Source organism: Vicugna pacos, chromosome 6, assembly GCF_048564905.1.
Source record: "Vicugna pacos chromosome 6, VicPac4, whole genome shotgun sequence".
In the NCBI taxonomy this organism is placed as follows: Eukaryota; Metazoa; Chordata; class Mammalia; order Artiodactyla; family Camelidae; genus Vicugna; species Vicugna pacos.
The window spans coordinates 4,104,926-4,124,542 of NC_132992.1; the positions used below are offsets into that span (position 1 = coordinate 4,104,926).

Sequence of the window (19,617 nt, forward strand, 5' to 3'; positions counted from 1 at the left end):
TGTTTATGTAGTATTTTCATTAATGTGTATAGTAAATTAAGCTATTCATTTTACAGATCCATGACATCTTTCATGTTTTTCCCCAAAGTCATGAAGATGAAATTGAATTTATTTTTGCCTCTGAATGCAAAACAGGTTTCCGTCATTTATATAAAATCACATCCATTTTAAAGGAGAGCAAATATAAACGATCCAGTGGTGGGCTGCCTGCCCCAAGTAAGAAATCCTTTTTTATTTAAAAAGGAAAAAATGTTGGGAGCAGAGGTGGGAGGGGCAGGGTAATCTAATTTTTTTTTATATACTTTATAAGCGTAGGACAGAGTTCTCGGTGGATACATAATAAACTGTTCATAGTGGGTCATCTCTGGGTACTGGGATTACTTATTTTTACTTTCTCTTTTTTTTTTTGACTTTGACCTTGACTGTACTTTTTAATTTGTTTAAAATCAGCCCATATAATTTTTAGATTAAAAAAGCTATTTTAAAAATGTTGTATAGTGAGTAGATATTTGTACATACTAGATTTTTTAATACTGTCTGCATCTACGCTGAAGTTAATTTATAGTTATAGCGCCTCAGACTGATAAAATTATGTTGCCCAAAGTGAAATTAAATATTATGTCAGCTGAAGTTAATTTCTTTTTAAAAAGTGATAGTTTTCCTTCTGGGAAATGTAATATAGAATGTGTAAGCCTAGAAAAAATGAAATAGTACATCAGATACATCTCCTGGGTATTTGAAAAATTGAGTTATGGTTTTCTACTTTAAAAATACAGAGTTTGTTTTGGACCCTAGGCATTTTATAATGTTATATGCTTAACTGCCATTTGTAACTTAACAGACTCAGCCATTTTTTGTGGTAAAATACACATAACAAAATTTACCAATTTAACCATTTAAGTGTGCAGTTTCATGGCATTAAGTATGTTAACATTGTTCTGTAGCCATCACCGCCATCCATCCCCAGCACTTTTTTCATTTTCTAAAACTGAAACTATCCAATGAGTAATACCTAATTTAGTGGAAAATAAATAATAACTCTTCATTCCTTCCTCCCCTCAGTCCCTGGCAACCACTTTCTGTCTCTATGAATTTGACTAATCTAGATACCTCATTTAAGTATAATTATACTTATATAAGTATATTTGTCCTTTAATGTCTGGCTTATTTCATTTAGCATAGTGTCCTCAAGGTTCATCTAGGTTGTAGCATGTATCAGAATGGCCCTCCTTTTCAAGGTTGAATAATATTTCATTGTATGTATATACCACATTTTGTTTTTGTTTATCCATTCATCTACCCATGAACAGTTGGGTTGCTTCCACCTTTTGGCTATTGGGAGTAATACTGCTACGAACATGGGTGTATGGACCCTGCTTTCAGTTCTTCTGGGTATATACACAGAAGTGAAATGGCTGGACATGGTAATTCCTTTTTTAATTTTTTGAAGAACCACCATACTCTTTTCCATAGCAGCTACACTTTAATAATACATTCCTGTTAGCAGTGCACAAAGGTTCTTATTTCTCCACATCTTAGCCAAATTTTGTGATTTTTCTAGGGTTGTTTGTTTGTTTTGGCAATAGCTGTCCTACGGGGTGTGAAATGGTATGTCATTGTGCTTTTGATTTGCACTTTCCTGCTGGTTAGTGATACTGTACATTCCTTCATCTGCTTATTGGCCATTTGTGTGTCTTTGGAGAGATGTCTATTCAGATCCTTTGCCAACTTTTTATTTGGGTCGTTTGTTTTTTCAACATGGCCTTTTTTGGGATGGAGGGCTAATTAGGTTTATTTATTTAATTACTTACTTTTATTTGACGGAGGTACTGGGGATTGAACCCAGGACCTTGTGCCTGCTAAGCATGCACTCTACCACTGAGCTATACTTTTCCCCCTCAACATGGCCTTTTAAATATCATTCTTACTTGGGAAACAGTGAGCTCCATCTTAGCAAAGTAAATACTGCCTATGACTTTGCTCCTTTCCTTAGTCTAATTTTTTTTAAAAGTCAGACAAGATCTAGTATATCTAAGATGGAGATTTCTTCCCTAAGAGCCTTAGTTTAACTTGGCCCTTAGCGTGAAGTTGCCCTACCAATTCTTCTGGTGTTCAGAAATTAAATAAATCCACTTATGGAATGCCAGAAAGTTTAGTGATGAAGACTGGTCAGAAAGCTGTGAATAGTAGTTAGTTAACTAAAACAACATGCTTGGGACAGTAATAGAAAGAAGATAGCTTAAAATTTTATACTCCAATTGAGGAATAAGAAGAGCGTTTCCCCTCAGCTGAGGTTCATTCAGAACGCCTAGTCTCTGTTCCTTCTTGGTGTCTGTTTCTGGGCCCTTCAGTTTCTCTACTTCTTTTCATTTCCCTCCTTTTTACTTATTCTTTCTTGCTGCAGATCTTCCTCCTCTTCCTGATGTCCATTTTATTTTGTTCCTCTCTCCTCTTTTCTTCCATAAGTGGCTATAATGTGAAACAATTTGTATTTGTTATATATGTTAAATAATACTCGTTTTCTGGTGATAAAATTTAATGTACTTAAGTGGAATTTTTGTATCTAAGAAAAAGAAGTCTGTTTTTTTAACTTGAGTGGGACCCTGGTTAAGATCCTGTATCATCTGACCATCTCAGCCTGTCCTCAGCTGTCACTCCTCACAGCCATACCTAGCATTAGCCAGGCATAGGGCAATGGTTTCCATTTTTTTCAGCCTCCTCCTTAGGCCACTGAGAACCTCATGTACCAAGACAGAATCTCATAAAGATACATGGGACATATTGGCATATACTATGGTAAAAACCCGGTTTATTTTTGGCAAATAAAAAACAATGGTATTAAAATGTTCCTTCTGAGCTTCTTAAGTAGTTTTGTTGCATTTCTAGAAGAAATGAATGCCTTATTGACCCATTACATGATTTTGTTTGTCTAGGCAAAGGTTTAGGAAGGCAAGTGACTTTGAGTTCTTTTCTGGCTTTGCCATAAGAATCTATTTTGCTGTTTTTACTTTGTTTATGTAGATCATTCCATCATGAAGACTCACAACCTGGAATGTTTCTAACTGTAGACTTTATATTAAGGTGAAATTCACATACATTAAATTAACCGTTTTAAAATATACATTTAAAATGAACAGTGGCATTTAATACATTCATGATATTGTACAACTACCACCTCTATCTAGTTCCAAAACATTTTCATTACTGCAAACATAACTTGAATTTTTCAGTGTACTTTTTTGGAAAAAAGCATTTAGAATACTGTTCTTCATTGTTTCATTTGTTTATAGTCTGGTGTGAAGTGCTGAATTATAACTATATTTATCTTTAGGTGATTTCAAATGTCCTGTCAAAGAGGAAATAGCAATTACCAGTGGTGAATGGGAAGTTCTTGGCCGACATGGATCTAATGTATGTTCTTTTATTCTAATAACATGTTTCGTCAGCATCGGCTGTGTGTATACAGTACAAACAACCAGGAGTGCAACTTCATTTGACCCCAGTATTCTGAAAATATTAAATTAGGGCCTGAAGAGCTCAAGTTGTTAGAAAAGAAGAGTCTTAGTTTAATGTATAAATCCCACCCATTTCATAACCCTAGTGTTAGATGTGCTGTGGTTACTAAAGGTCACCATTTTCAAATACAGTGTTACTACTTAATAAGGAAAGGGCTGGTCCATACTTTCCGAGTCTAGCAAAAGCTGTGAGTTAGGATACAGTTTGAAAATTATTTCTAAATCTCTTACAGACTACTCCTGTCATTTCTGTATTAGAAATTGCATTTACTGCTTCTGAGGTTTTGAAGCTCTTGTGTTCATCTGTTTACCTTATCTCACAAATGTAAAGTTTCATCTACCACCTGCAAATATGATGGACATTTATAGAGAGCATAGATTGATAAGAAATCACCCTCGGGATATGGCTTTCTGTAGCAATTCAATGAATTCTAATTTTTTTTCTTTTGCCTTTTATAGTATTTCACATTTGTTTCAACTTTCAGTTAGGTGGTCAGTTTCATGAGAGCTCTAAGAACTCCATCCTTTATATGTGTGATACATACAGTTAAGTTGATGTATGCTACCAGGATTTAGTGAAGGCCTGTGATTTCCTCAAACTGATTCGGAGATTTATTGAAGGATTGTGTATACTGGCTACTATAGAAGTCACTCGTAGTCCCCAGGGTGATTAAGGAGAAACAAAGAAGATCCAGGTCCCAGGTTTGTTTTTGTTGGTAAAAACTTTAGAATATAATAGGCAACTTTTAAAGTCTCATTTCCACTGAGAGTGTCACATGGCCTTCTGGTTATATAGTCAATATGTGTATTTTTTCTGTTGAGGGACCTTGGATGTTACTGTCACCTGAGAAGAATCTTACAGTGAAATTCTAAATTCTGAAAACAAAAAATTATGCTGATGTAAACTTTATGCTGTGTAATGGTTGGATAATACTGAGGGAGCCCTTAAGACTGTATTTATGCAGATCTGAACCCTATTTGGGCAACCTGAATGTCTTTCTACTACTAGCTATCTTGTGCATCAATTTTCTTCTTTGTGTATGTCATGCTTATTTCTGTGATGTGTTTGTGTCCTCTTTCTAACTCTTCTATTTTCCCTCTATCCTTGCTTTATTTTTTTTAAGTCACTCTTCCCTTCTTTACTTTTGCCAGTGACCTAGTTCACACCCAAAGATTTCTAATGACAGTAGTTGGGTGAAGCTTTGAGACTTCTGAGTCCATGTGCCCCCTTAGGGTTCTCAAAGTATGGCCCCTGCACCAGAAGCCAAGCATTGGCATCTCTGGGAACTTTTTAGAACTGCAAATTCTTGGGCCCACTCCAGACCTCCTGAATCAGAAACTCTGGTAATGGGACCCAGCAGTCTGTTTCACGAGCCCCTCAGATGATTTCAATACTCATGTGATGCTAAAGGCCTCAGGTGTTTCCTGTAAAGTTGTTACATGAAACAAAGAAAAGGGGAGTGAGGAATTAATAAGTTATTTATTCAATTTTGAAAGGCCTGACTTCTAGCCTCTAGGTCACGAGCAGAACCCATCCTGACCTTTCACACAGATTAACACGTACCTGTGAGGTTTCATGATTTTGCCATTTCTTATCCCTTATATCCTTTCTGTCTCTGTCATATGGGCCTACTTAGTGTCAACTGTATTTATTTCTGTATCCATGCATGCTAAAAGTGTTTGTAATGATGAAGAAGCTTCCTGAAGAATATGTGGCATTTAAAAATATTCATTTTAGAAATGTATCTATGTTTTCTTTGCTATGTAAAAAAAATGGTGAATTTTATTAAACATTATTTGAGTAGGCTGGTAGAAGATCTTAAAAAGAAACAATAAAAGCAAGTTATTTAAAATCTTACTGTAATTTGGGAAGAACATCAAGTGAATTCAGCCATGAGTTTACTTGCAGTTTTTGTTTTTGGTTTTTTTTGAGTTCGGTATTGAAGACTTAAAAGATCTTATCCATACTTATAAACTATACCAGTATTGAAACTGCTTGAGGGATTGAGTTCAGTTACCCCCAACCCCAAATAGATAAAACATTTTTGCAAATTTCTACAAAAGACCAAAAAAAATACTGCTCAAGATAATGCTGCACTGAGAAATAGGCAGAATGCTAAAATTAGACTCTTAAATGTGCATGAATGGTTGACCTGTATAGGTATTTTCTCTCTGTAAAGGGTTGTCGTTTTAATGAAATAATCAGTGTATCTTAAGAAGAGCATACATTCTAACCATATTGGAAACTCTGCCACTAGCATGCAACTCAGGCGTCCTTTTTTTTTTTTTGGACAGAATCTAGTCTTAGCTATAAGACATGAATAAAACCAACTCAGGTTTATTAACATTGGTGACAAATTTTTTAATAGAGGCACAAATCAAAGGTGACTGAAATGATTCTGAATAAAATTGGGTATTGTTTGTTGAATTACTGGCCTTGCCAAGGTCTTGCTAGGTCTTGATTTTTTTGTTGTTGCTATTTTGACAGATCCAGGTTGATGAAGTCAGAAAGCTGGTATATTTTGAAGGCACCAAAGACTCTCCTTTAGAACATCACCTGTATGTGGTCAGTTATGTAAATCCTGGAGAGGTGACAAGGCTGACTGACCGTGGCTATTCCCACTCCTGCTGCATCAGCCGGGTATTAAGCCCTTGTTTGTAAAGGGTTTCCTGTCATATAAAAAACACTCTGCTCATGTAATACTCCTTCTCAGTAATGTGAAAATCAGTGAAGTTGGCCTGCAAAAAGCTTAGCCTTAACTTTAGCATTGAATGTGCATATAAGTGGTCAGACTCTTAGCATGCTCCTGCTATAGCATCAGGGCAGAGGTTTTTACTTTTCCCTGGGGAAAAAGTAATTGTTTTTCCTTTCTCTAGCATTGTGACTTCTTTATAAGTAAGTACAGTAACCAGAAGAATCCACACTGTGTATCCCTTTACAAGCTATCAAGTTCTGAAGACGACCCAGCTTCCAAAACAAAGGAATTTTGGGCCACCATTTTGGATTCAGCAGGTACTCATTTCCCTGAAACTGGTCTTAAGTAGGATTAGTACATTAATGCACTAAACCTGTGTCGTATGTCCATGTTTCCTGGACAGTCTTCCCATCCCTCACCACTGCCTGTCCCTGAGCTGCTGGCTTCCTGATTGATCCCACCCCTCCTACTCTGTCAACTACCAGATAACTTTAGGCAGGAGCAGGTCTGGAAGGCCTTTTTGAAAATAAGATTAAAATAGTCAAGATATCAGCTAGGAAATGATTTATTCACATGTTTGGATGATTTCCCAGATAAACGAATGCACTTGAAGATAACATATGCTGAACTTTTGAGCAGGGAAACTGCAGCTTTAAGGAATACCAGCTGGTGACTTTCTTAAATTCTAAACAACTTGTAATGGCTATGTTAATAAAAGATAGAACACTCATTCTGTATGAGAGTGAAGAGCACTAGAATTATTTTCAAAATGCTTGATTTCTTAAGCATAAAGAATGGACTGATTTTATTTATCTTTTAATTCATTTTATCCCCAAATCCTTCTTTCTGTTAAGTATCTTCATTTGTTAATATCTGCTAAGGAATTAGAACATCAGTGCAAAAGCACAAGGTATAGGAATGTTTTGATGTCCACGATCAGGATTAGTAATACGGTCTCTGCTTAGACTGTCACATCGTCCAGTATACATAGACTTAGGATAGGTCTGCATAGCTTTGGAAAACCAAAGACTAATCATGACTTACTTTTTTTCTGCGTCCCGATTAGGCTTATTCTCTAATGATCAGAAACAAATGTGTTTTGAGCACCTGCTGTGATCAAGTTAAATTGACTAAGTTAATTTGTGCTTTCAGTTTCTAATCAGGTATATGGCTTAACCATCAATAAGTCACACCAAACTGAGCGCAAAGTATTTGTATTGTTCTGCATGTAAATACCTCCTTGACTCCCAGGATTATTTATAATACTGTGTGTCTGCTTCTGAAATAGATAATTTGACATGTTCATTAGATTTTCTTTTTTAAAGGTAAATGTTCATGCTTAATTTCTTGCTTATCACCTGAAAGGGGGAGAGTCAGTTATTTGTGTATGTGGTTGTGGGTTTATGGTACCTTTTCCTTGCTCTTAGATTGTCGAGCTCCCATAAGAACTCCTTTTACAGACTCGGTGTTACCTCCTCGCAGGTCCTCTTCCTGACTATACCCCTCCAGAAATTTTCTCTTTTGAAAGCACTACTGGATTTACATTGTATGGGATGCTGTACAAACCTCATGATCTTCAACCTGGAAAGAAATACCCCACTGTGCTGTTTATATATGGTGGTCCTCAGGTGGGCATATTTATATACATAAGTGTGTGTGTGTGTGTGTGTGTGTGTGTATTTTTTCTTTTTCTTTTTTAGGTGATTTGTTTTTTAAGTGTCTAGCCAATTGTTCAAGATTTGAGCTTTGCTGAGCCTCTCCTTTTATTGACTCTGGCTTGTGTTCTAATTAACCAGATTAGAAGTTCAGGAAGCTGGGTTTTGCTAGATGGCTAATTTGAAAGTCAGTGTCAATTTCTTAATTTACAGCGAGGACCGTAACTGTCATGGGGAATGTGATATTCATGTCAGTAAGTAAATATGTTGTTTCCTATTTAGAGAAACTTGTTTGGGAAATAAAACTAAATAATTAAATGCCTCCGTAACTAAAGAGTCTTAACAGATTTTTTTTTAACATTTTTTATTGATTTATAATCATTTTACAATGTTGTGTCAAATTCCAGTGTTCAGCACAATTTTTCAGTCATTCATGGACATATACACACTCATTGTCACATTTTTTTCTCTGTGATTTATCATAACATTTTGTGTATATTTCCCTGTGCTATACAGTGTAATCTTGTTTATCTATTCTACAATTTTGAAATCCCAGTCTATCCCTTCCCACCCTCTACCCCCCTGGTAACCACAAGTCTGTATTCTCTCCCCATGAGTCTGTTTCTGTCCTGTATTTATGCTTTGTTTTTGTTTGTTTGTTTGTGTTTGTTTTTTAGATTCCACATATGAGCGATCTCATATGGTATTTTTCTTTCTCTTTCTGGCTTACTTCACTTAGAATGACATTCTCCAGGAGCATCCATGTTGCTTAACAGATATTTTTGAAAGCCTTGGTTAGCCTAGTGAATTCCCCTGCCTTCATTCTAAGGTCATTTCTCTTAAGTAAGCTATAATATTTTTATGAGCTAGTTAAAGCAACTGTTGTACTACTATTCAGCGCTGCAAAATGTTTACACATTGTTTTTCCTTTTTCTGGATTAAATACTGGCATGTGAGTATTACATAAATTTTATTGACTGTCAGAGTAAAGTACTTGGGGTAGGTGAACTGGTTAATTGGAAATGTTTTTAAATGTTTAATCTTGGTTATATATCTTAAATTGAGCCCCTGAATATAGTTACCCTGTTTTGATAAAGCAACTCCCTTGGACTCAGTAAGTATCCTTTATAATTATACTTAGTTATTCAGATCTGGAAATGTATTTAGATGTCAAGTCATTCAAAACAATAAAAGTAAAATAAGTACATAAGCCATAAAGTCTCAGTAGTGATGATCACATATCAAGTTAAATCACTTTGCCATATTGTTTAGTGAGTTTTACAAACAAGCAAAACATGGATCATCCACACACAGACCGTGTTAAAAACCTGAAGCCAAATGCTTGTGAACTTCGAACAAAGGTATAATATAAAGAAATTCAAGAGAGAAATTACAGGACACTCAAGAACTTTACATGTTTTGTTATATTATTTTGATATTACAGCTAAGCAAGAAGAATGTTTTTCCTTCCCAGTGAAGAAATGATATATGACATGTTTGGAAAAAACACTATGAAAACTATAGCTGGTTGTCTGGATTTTAAGACCAGAGGACTCCTTATATTAGTAATTAAATTTAAAAGTCTAAGACATATGAAAAGATACTCAATATCACTAGTCATTAGGGAATGCAGATCAGAACCACAAGGAGATACCACTTTACACCCCATAGGACAGCTGTTATCCAAAAGGGGGAAAAAAGGAAAATAACAAATGTTGGTGAGGGTGTGGGGCAAAATCGGAACTCTGGTACATTGCTGATGGGAATGTAAAATGGTGCAGCCAGTATGGGAAACAATATGATAATACTTCAAAAGTTAAACACAGAATTATAATCTGATTCAGCAATTCCATTTCAGAGTATGCACCCAAAAGAATTAAAAGCAGAGACTTGAACCGATGCTTGTATACCAGTGTACACTGCAACATTATTCATGATAGCCAAAGGGCGGAAGCAACCCCAGTGTCCACTGACAGATGAATGGGTGAACAGAATATGGTATATGATGGAATATTATGCAGCCTTAAAAAAGGAGGGCATCCTGACGCATGCTACAATACAGATGAATCTTGAGGACATTGTGCTAAGTGAAATGAACCAGACACAAAAAGATAAATATTGTATTATTCTACTTGTATGAGGTACCTAGAAGAAACAAATTCATCGAGACAGAGTAGAATAGAGAGGTGGCCAAGGACTGGGAGAGGGATCGGGAGGTATTAGGTAATAGGTTTGAAGTTTCTGTTTGGGATGATGAAGAAGCTCTGGAAATGGATGGTGACGATGGTTGTACAACAGTGTGACTATACTTAATACCAATGAATTATACCCTTAAAGTGATTAAAATGCATGTTTTACCATAATTTAAAAAAAAAAGAGTCCTAGCAAATGTTGTTAGGACAAAATTGTTTAATTATTTGGAGCTCTTTAAAACTGCGTTTTTTTTCCACTCACAGAACAGTTTCTTTCTCAAAGTATCTTTGGAAGCATCCAAATTTGATGAGGCCACAGGAGAATGTGGTGTTTGGTTTGCAGGGAGCTTTCCCCATGAGACTGCATGATAGAATGTGTTTGGCCATTCAGCCCACTGGGAGATCATTCATCCCTGTGTTTGATGACCATCTGGGTTAGTTATGAAGAGGCTCCTTAATGTAGGACCAGATCTTTCCAATAGCACATAACAGCCTCGTGAAATTCAGTTAAATCGTATCAATGGTCCAAACATTGTTTTTCTTGGTGTATATTCGGGTCAAAGTGGGAATCCTTTGAATAGCAACAGTGTCACAATTCATACCATGAAGTGAATTACTTTGTCACTAAATGCAGCAAGGTCTGTAGTTGGACAAAAGTGAAATTCAAGAAAAGCAATAACTATTTCCCCATTAAAGTCATCAACGCTTAGTTCCTTAAACTTTTCATTGATGACAATTGTATGTTGTGAAATGTTTATTCAATAAATATTTATGGTGTTTCCTGTGTGACAGGCACTGTTTTGCAAACAGAAATGCACGAGAGAGCAGGTTGAGTAATAGCAGAACACAGGTTTTGAAGAATCAATATTGAAGGAAACTTTTGAATGCTTAGTGCCGAAGGGCATTATGTTTAAATACCTTCTGAGAAGAAGCAGGCCTCCAGGGCAATAAAGTTATTTAAGAATTCCTGTACTTTTTGCACTGATTCGTGTAAAAGGAAAAAGGGAGCCAGCTGGTCACAGTGTTTTCATTAAAATACTGTATTTTTCCCCTACTGATCAGAGAAAATCCCAGAAGAGAGAAGTAGGGAGGAAAAATTATCTTATTCCGTCATTTGAATGATAAAATTCTTCCTCAGGGTAGAAGTAATCATTTTAGTACCTTTTTCTATGGGGCAGGTTAAAACTCTTGTATATAATTAATATCTAGGTTATAGTTTTGAAGGCTATAGTTGCTCAGTAATTGCTCTGAACCTTGAACATGAAGTTAAGAAAGAAAAGTAACATAAACATGAAAAGATTTAAGTTAATTTATGTACTTTTTTTTTAAATTGAAGTATAGTCAGTTTACAAGGTTATGTCAATTTCTGGTGTTCAAGTTAATTTAAAAATAATTAACTTGAGGGGGGAAATGGGGGATTGGTAATCAGCAGGCAAAAAAAAAGATCTTAATTATGCAAGATGAGTAAGTTCTAGAGATGTGCCAATACAACATTGTCCTGTGATTAACAATACTGTATTGTACACTTAAATTTTTGTTAAGAGAGTCAATCTCATGTTGTGTTCTATAAAATTTTATTTTATAGGCAAAATAATATAAAAACGTTAAGCTTTCTGTTTTTTGCATCCTGCCTCTCTCATGCTTTTGTATGCTACCATGTAATAAATTTCACTGAAGTTGTATTTCTTCCTCAGGTGCAGTTGGTGAATAATCGGTTTAAAGGAATCAAGTATTTCCGCTTGAATACCCTAGCCTCTCTGGGTTATGTGGTAGTAGTGATAGACAACAGGGGATCCTGTCACCGAGGGCTTAAATTTGAAGGCGCCTTTAAATATAAAATGGTGTGTGAGCATACAAGCATTTTTCTTTTAAAGCCATTTACATTTTCGGTGCATTGTTTGGTGTGAAATCCCAGTGGAAGAGTTGGGGGAAGGGGCTGTGAGTGAGTGCGCGTGTGTTAGCATGTGTTTGAGTTTGGGGGTGGGAGGGAAGATGCAACTTGATACTCACTAGGCTAGCTCGTGGATACCTGTATGTAACTTTGGGGAGCTGAGACAGAACCACTTGTACCTAGAAATACCCTCTCTTTCAATTTTATATGTCCAGCTTAGCCAGAAGGCAGCACATTTAGTTTTCAGCATCCTGTACACTATTGAGATTTGTTCTGTCCTCTGTGAAGAGAGAAACCAACTGGTTAGTGCCTTCCTTGTGACAAGCCTCTTTCTCTCTACAGGAAGCTTTAAATGCTACCTTTTAGAGATGCCCCATGTCCTTTCTGCTGCTTTGGGAAATGATGAGAATCCGATGTTCCTTTTGCACAGTAAGGCAGTTACTGTGTTTGCCAGTGTATTGGACATGCTGAGTAAGACATGGGGAGTTTCTCCCACAGCCAGTTCTTTGACCTTATGTTGTATTCTCATGTAAGTTTTTTTGTTTTTATTTTTGTTTTTGGCTCAGTGAAGTGAGATTGTGTGCACTGGCAGGCCTAGTAATACAGACAGGGTGGTGGTGATAGGAATTAGGACTTAACAGGACTTTAAAGAAATTGTTCAGTTCCTAGAGGTAGGTGATAGGAAAATAGGAGGAAAAGGTCTCGAGGGTGATCCCTTCTGCTTTACTGCATTAAGTTTTCAAAAGGAGAAGTAAAATCAGTCAACCACTCAAGGGGGCCAATTTTTTATCTTTGGGTATAGGAAGGCTTGTTACAAGGAAGATGCTGACCTCTTAGCAGACAACAGAACAAATGGAAATGGGAAATACCCACATAGCAAGGGACATTTTGGGTCACAGTAGGGAAGAACACTATGACCAAGGATAGCTAAACTCTAGGGCAGGCTAGCAACAGAAGCTGTAGGTTCCTATCTCTAAATAGAGTAAAAAAAAATTTTTGAGCAACAGAATCTCAATTAATAGTGAGTTCTTATCTTAAAAAAACTACAGGTATTTTTAGTAAAAACATCTATCAGCTTTAAAAGCGCTCTTATAATGAGATTTTTATTCATCAGAATCAGTGAAATGTTCACCCTTTTTTGACAGGGTCAAATAGAAATTGACGATCAGGTGGAAGGACTCCAATATCTAGCCTCTCAATATGATTTCATTGACTTAGATCGTGTGGGCATCCACGGCTGGTCCTATGGAGGATACCTGTCCCTGATGGCACTCATGCAGAGGTCAGATATCTTCAGGGTATGTCACTTCCTGCTGTACTCCTTTTTGCAATAAGGGTAGAATTTTTTTTTTTATAAATTGAGGGTATGAGAAAATGTCGATTTTCTGCCAGTTTACAGAGTTGACAGTATTATAAAATGTTAGGGTTTGTGTATTTAATAGCTGCGTGAGATAATAGATATATCTTGTCATCTTGTGATATCCATGTGAGATATATTTACATATCTTTATCTATATATATGTCTATATAAAACACTTGTCAACTTGATAATCAGTTATTAGCTATTTATAGACATATGCCAAAGATTATGGGAGATAATCAGGATTAGTGAAATACACACATATATACTGGGTTGTACTTACTTGTTTAATTATTGGACCCCAAGCTCTGGGGGCAGAGACTTGTCTGCCCTATACTGTGTCCTCAGCAGCTAAGCACAGTGCTTGGCTCATGGTAGGTCCTAAGTAAATCTGTATTGGATGAATAAATTATTAAATATATAACAGTGATTACAATTCTATAAACAACTTCTTACAAAAATATACTAGAAGAAAATAGAAAAAGGAGCTAACAGTTGTTAAAGGAATGGGAATTAAGAATAGCATTCTTCTTTCTTAATATTGCAATAACATGATTTTATTTCACAGCAAAAAGTTTTAGGAATAAAAATGATGGGGTTTTTGTTCTTACATGTGTATTCAGATAATCTTTATTTATAATAACCACAAAATGAACTCTGAAAGCAGTTTTCCCAGGCTTACAGCTGTAGAGAAAGTAATTAGAATATTTAAATACAAAGCTGTGTGTGGGTGCCGTAAAGTGAGGCAAGTGTTCAGTGCTTAAATACATTTCATTCATTGTTTTAAATCCTGTATTGCCAGTAGAGGCTAAAAAAAATGACTGCTTTTCCTATATAAAGCTGACACTTGTCCCATATTTTTTTCACCAGAAGCAGGAATGAGTTTACATTGAGGCATTCATATGTTCTAGTTCAGCCTCCTCTTTTAACAAAGGCCCGTGTTTGTGTGTCAGCTAGCCCAGGTTAAGGACTTGGTGTGTGGCACACCCGTGGAATGTGAAGCTAACTGACGCACACAGTATCAGATTCCTAACCTTGGCACTCCACTCTGATTTTCTGAGTTGCCTGAGACCATGTATGCCCCAGCCGTGGGGCTAAAGCCTGAGGATAATTTTAGCCTGTAAATTTGCAGATACAGATTCTCATCGCTAGCCATTCTTTTCTGGACCACATTTGACTGTCACTGTTTTCTTATGTAGGTTGCCATTGCTGGGGCCCCAGTCACTCTGTGGATCTTCTATGATACAGGCTACACGGAACGTTATATGGGTCACCCTGACCAGAATGAACAAGGCTATTACTTAGGCTCTGTGGCCATGCAGGCAGAAAAGTTCCCCTCTGAGTAAGTTCAAGCCTTAAAATTAAGATTATAAATTTAAAGTCGTATTTTTTTTAATTGTCTTTAGTAATAATAAAAACTTACAACTATGACAAAACTAAGCCTAGTATTTTATAGGAATACTAGCAGGCATGGATGTTTCTCAAAACTGAATTACAGGCCAGTTCATATAATTTGGGTTTTTTTACAAGTTATATTTGAAGCCATTGCTTAAGTGCTGAAAGAAGTTTAATTAAGTACACAGCCATTTCAAGGTGGAAAAAATTCTATTTCTGCTCACGTATATTTTACAAATAACGTATATGACGTTCTTCCTCCTAGGGACGTGCTATAACTACTGATGTGTGCTGATTTCTCAAAAGGAAACTGAACACATGAGATTTTAATTTTTTAACCTTTCATTACATACATCATCTGGTTAATATAGTACTAATTTAATATTGAAATGTTGAATCCTTATTCTACTATTACAGTACAAGAACATTAATGTACTTAATTGTGATTAGTTTAAAGGAATTAAGTGGTTTTTCCCAAATAATAAGTGGCTTGCCTAATCCTCCTCCGATATTTCCATTTCTCCAGACCAAATCGTTTACTCCTCTTACATGGGTTCTTGGATGAGAATGTCCATTTTGCACACACCAGTATATTACTGAGTTTTTTAGTGAGGGCTGGAAAGCCATATGATTTACAGGTGAGTTCTTTTCACATTTTCTCATTAAAAAAGTCGTGATTACTGACTGATTACTTTGAAATACAGTAAACCATGGAGTAAGGTCAGATTTTCAGCTGTGGCAACTCTCTGCTTAAGAGAAATAAAGTAATAGGCATAGTCAGTAGTGCCTCTAGTTGGATAAAAGTTAAGATCCTGTTGAAGTCAGGCTGAAATTTGACCTATTGGATTACATGCCTCATGTATCTATATCTGCCATCAGTTTGTGATCATGGACAAGATGACAGGAGTCCGGCCATTCACTAACCTCCTTTGCTTTGCTTCTTCCCCTTGGAAGGGTGAGGAAATGCTGCTTGACTTCATTGTTGTAAAGGACTTTCAGGACCTAATTACATGGTCTTCTGATTTTCTTTTATTCTATATTGACACTGGAGCAGAAACCAACAAGTCACCCACCTCCATTGCTCCATTACGAAAAAAAAAAAAAACGGCTTTTAAGAGGACTCGTTATTCCTTGCTTTCTCTTTTTACTCCTTACACAGATTATGTGCTCATAAGAAAGGAAAAATATTGCTTTTCCCTTTTTTATGTTCCAGTTGACATTTATGTAAGTATTATGAGATATTTATCTATGGCAGCGGTTTTCAAGCATTTTGGTCTCAGGACCCCTTCATATACCAAAGAGCTTTTGTTTATGTGAGTTGTCATTCAGCAGCTATTGTATAAGATTAAAGACCAAGAAAATTTTAAAATATTTATTTAAAATTAATAATAACCTCTAATATGTTTATTTATGGGGGGAAAAATCAATTTTTCAAAATAAAAAAAATTTCAACCTCATAAAATTTGTAAAGAAATGGGAGCCTTTACAGACTGTGGTGGATATTCTTTGTTACAACACCAAAACTGGACAAATGGTAGCTTCTTAAAGGTTGGTTTTAGTGTGAAACCTGAAGTCAAATTTATATTTTCATACTCTGTTACATTAAAATCTCTTGGATCTTGTACTTCAGATGGATCTTTTACCCATGCATTGGTCATCTGGAAAATACTGATTCACTGTATTATGCCAGTCTTCTAAATGTTGGCTCATTTCATTATAAAATGTTTTAAAAATCACATGCATTGATACTACCACTGGTCTCAACAGAAAAGTCTCTACGTTTTGGGAGGCTCATGAGCTAGAAGTAGTGGTAGCTGCAAGTCTTCCAGAATTCGAATTTTCACTTAAAAGTTCAAAATTTTGTCATTGGCAGTAAGTACTGTCATTGTTTTCGTTGAAGTGACCAGCTCACGTCATTTTTGAGAAAACGTTTGCCTAATACCCAAGCCTGAATCATCACAGTTGTCATTCTTTCAAGTGAAAAATGGAGTTCCATTTTAAACGTTCCATGTAAAAACTCAGTTGTACAAGTGCTTTTCCTTGAGACATTCTATAAAGAAGTGCTTTATGAATTCTTCCCATTTCATCACCACAGAATATTAAAAAGACCTCTACTCAGGGGTTGCAATTTAATAAAATTGTAATTTTTACTGCTACTTAAGTGAAATTGGCTTTTTTTTTTTTCTTATTTGCTGCAAGTGTATGCCACTGCCTTGATTCAGGCCAAGGCACCAGCACTTGTACCCACCATTGCCTTTCATTATCAGTGCAAATGCCAGCACAGTGAAGAAAGGCAGATAATGTCTTCCTTTTGTTCTGAAAGTCGTTTTGACCTTGTGAATCCCTTGGAAGGGTTTTTGAGTTCCCTAGAAGTCTGCAGACCACACTTGGAGAACCAGTGGTCTACAGATAAATCCTTCTGTAAGCCCCAGTGGTGCATAGGAAATTATAAAAAGAGGAGAAGGGCCTTAAGATAGGACGTATGTATATGGTACCTTGGAGAGGCTCTGCTGCATATTACTAATCCTGCTGAAAATCTCTGGACAGCTTTGGAAGGCGATGTAGTATTAATTTCTTGTTTTGTGTGTTTTGGTTTTTTGTCGTTGTTGCCGTCAAGATCTATCCTCAGGAGAGACATAGCATAAGAGTTCCTGAGTCGGGAGAACATTATGAACTGTATCTTTTGCACTACCTTCAAGAAAACCTTGGATCACGTATTGCTGCTCTGAAAGTGATATAATTTTGACCTGTGCAGAACTTGGTATACACTGGCTGTTTAACCAAATGAGGAGGTTTAGTCAATAGAGAATATAGAATTGGTCATCACATTTTGATACCTGCCACATAGCATCTACTTCCGAGAGTATACTTGGTGCCATGCAGGTGTTTACAGCTCGTGGACAGTAATCTAATACCGTAACCTAAAGTAATCTCATACACACGCAAAATTGAATGACATATTTTTAAGGGACCGAGCAATACCATGAGAATTACTGAAGAAAATAAGACATTAGCTCCATGTATCCATACTACCTTACTTTCATTTTTAATAGCATTATAAACCTCATGGACTTAGTGTATTTTTACAGTATACTTCTGAGTTTGTTCAAATACGATGATATTAGTGATCGGTTTGGTTCAATTCCAGAATCTCTGACTAGTTACAGATTTGATAGCACTTAAATATAATTGAATAGCTTATACTTCATTGCTTGGGGTATATCCAGCACGTTATGAACTAATCACCATTAAACCTACGGCTTAACCAGTCATTAATGATTTTTCAAGGATAACTTAGTGGCCTCCTAAAGACACTTATTTCATTCAAAGTCTGACCAGTTTTTAGCCAATTTAAACTGTGTCTAGTATAAATACTTCTCTATGATGATATGACCGAGTGGATTTTTCCTTTCACATAAAGGCAAGTGAACTGTATATGTAGCATGGATTTAATTAGTCTTATAACATTGATAATTAACAGGCAGGAGAATTTTAATCAAATGATTAGAGCTTAAATATATGCAGGCAATGTCTTTCCCTTTAGGAAAAGAAAAAAAGTACACATTCACTTGTATTCTTCGGAAAACTTAGTGGTGCCAGTTTCCATTGGGTGTTTCCTCATTAAAATGTTTCAGAGTATTAGGGCAATAGAAGGGAATTTCGGTGGAGCGGGGGAGACCAGGGCATGGAGAGCAAGAGAAGACCAAGGTCTGCTGAAAACCTAGGCAGCGGTACAGTATGACCAAAAATACTCACGGAAAAGTTTCAGAATTGGAATTTAAACTCCTAGACTGTTAGTTAAGGAAACCAGAATTAAGAAATCACGCTCTTGCCAACACAGTTACAGACTAACATTAGTCACGGGAGGAAAGGTTCCTTAGAGTTACTTTGATAATTCTAGTTTTTTGTTATTTTCTTCTTAATTTTGGAAACCTTACAAATTTAAACTTTCTTTAAACTTTTTAAATTACTTGAGCATTACTTAGATATTGTGAGCTTAAAATAAAGAGGTTTCCAGACAACCTCTTTACCATAAACCGATCCCCAGCAAGCCATGGCCCTCTTTTTCAGTGTTCCAAGCTTATAAGCGACTTCTTGAATGGCCATGACATTTTCCTGGCTTGGCCCCAGCACTTGACTATTAAGGGAGCTCATAGTGCTGATCGGTGCTGATTGGGATCTACCGTCTTAGACTCTTAGGGTGCTAGATGGGTCACATCGGAGCTAGTGGCAGAGAAGCCATGTCCCTTTTTAGCCCAAGTCTCGGTGTTTGGAAAGTTGTTACCAGTACTTTCAAAAAAAAAAATTATTCCTTTCCTTACCACTACAAAGAGAGTAGATTTCTCCCCGAGAGAGCACAGCCGCCATCAGTGAGGGTGGTGACTGTGCGTCAGAGGTGGCCTTCGTCACTGAAGGCCGCACGGGAGCTGGGGGAAGTCCAGAGATGGCAGGGTGGCCTGGCGGTTCTGCCCATGGAAAGGGATCGAGCTTCTGTTTTTTGTATTTATTCTGTATGATAGGTACCACACTTTTCCTTATGTCTGTATATGTATTGATTTTCTTGTTTATGATATTTTCCCATGCCAAGATTTGTTTATATTTTTTTCAATGTTAAATTAAATTGATTTGGGTAACTCTTCTTCCCCAAGAAAGTATTTTCCCCCAATGACTTAACTATGTATCTGATTACTGAAGACAGCTTTTGTTTGTGGACTAGTTGGCCTCCAGGGATCCACCCTTATGTAATATGCAAAGTAGAAATGGTGTACAGACAGCTACTCATTTGAAACCTCTTATCCAATAAGGTGTTTCTTCAAAATGGCATCTTGTACCAAAACAAACCTTAGAGAACCTCATGGACTCTTGAAATTCACAGATGTTTTCCTTTTGCATCTTGCCTTCTGCTTCCCTTC

At 36.4% G+C, this 19,617-nt stretch overlaps 1 protein-coding gene across 4 annotated transcripts in view; it reads left to right on the forward strand.

Moving 5' to 3' along the window:
- Positions 1–19,338, forward strand: part of DPP8 (dipeptidyl peptidase 8) — a 44,817-nt gene extending 25,479 nt beyond the window's left edge. For 3 of the 4 annotated variants that reach the window (XM_072962212.1, XM_072962213.1, XM_015243855.3), the window contains 10 exons: positions 57–216; positions 3,332–3,411; positions 6,004–6,156; positions 6,393–6,528; positions 7,694–7,839; positions 11,753–11,899; positions 13,095–13,247; positions 14,509–14,651; positions 15,231–15,342; positions 17,322–19,338. In XM_072962212.1, coding sequence (XP_072818313.1) covers positions 57–216; positions 3,332–3,411; positions 6,004–6,156; positions 6,393–6,528; positions 7,694–7,839; positions 11,753–11,899; positions 13,095–13,247; positions 14,509–14,651; positions 15,231–15,342; positions 17,322–17,444 — 1,353 coding nt within the window. In that variant the 3' untranslated portion in view covers positions 17,445–19,338. Of the gene's footprint in view, positions 1–56; positions 217–3,331; positions 3,412–6,003; positions 6,157–6,392; positions 6,529–7,693; positions 7,840–11,752; positions 11,900–12,291; positions 13,059–13,094; positions 13,248–14,508; positions 14,652–15,230; positions 15,343–17,321 lie in introns of those variants that run through there. The other variant, XM_072962214.1, reaches the window with a different exon arrangement.
- Positions 19,339–19,617: the final 279 nt, after the last annotated feature.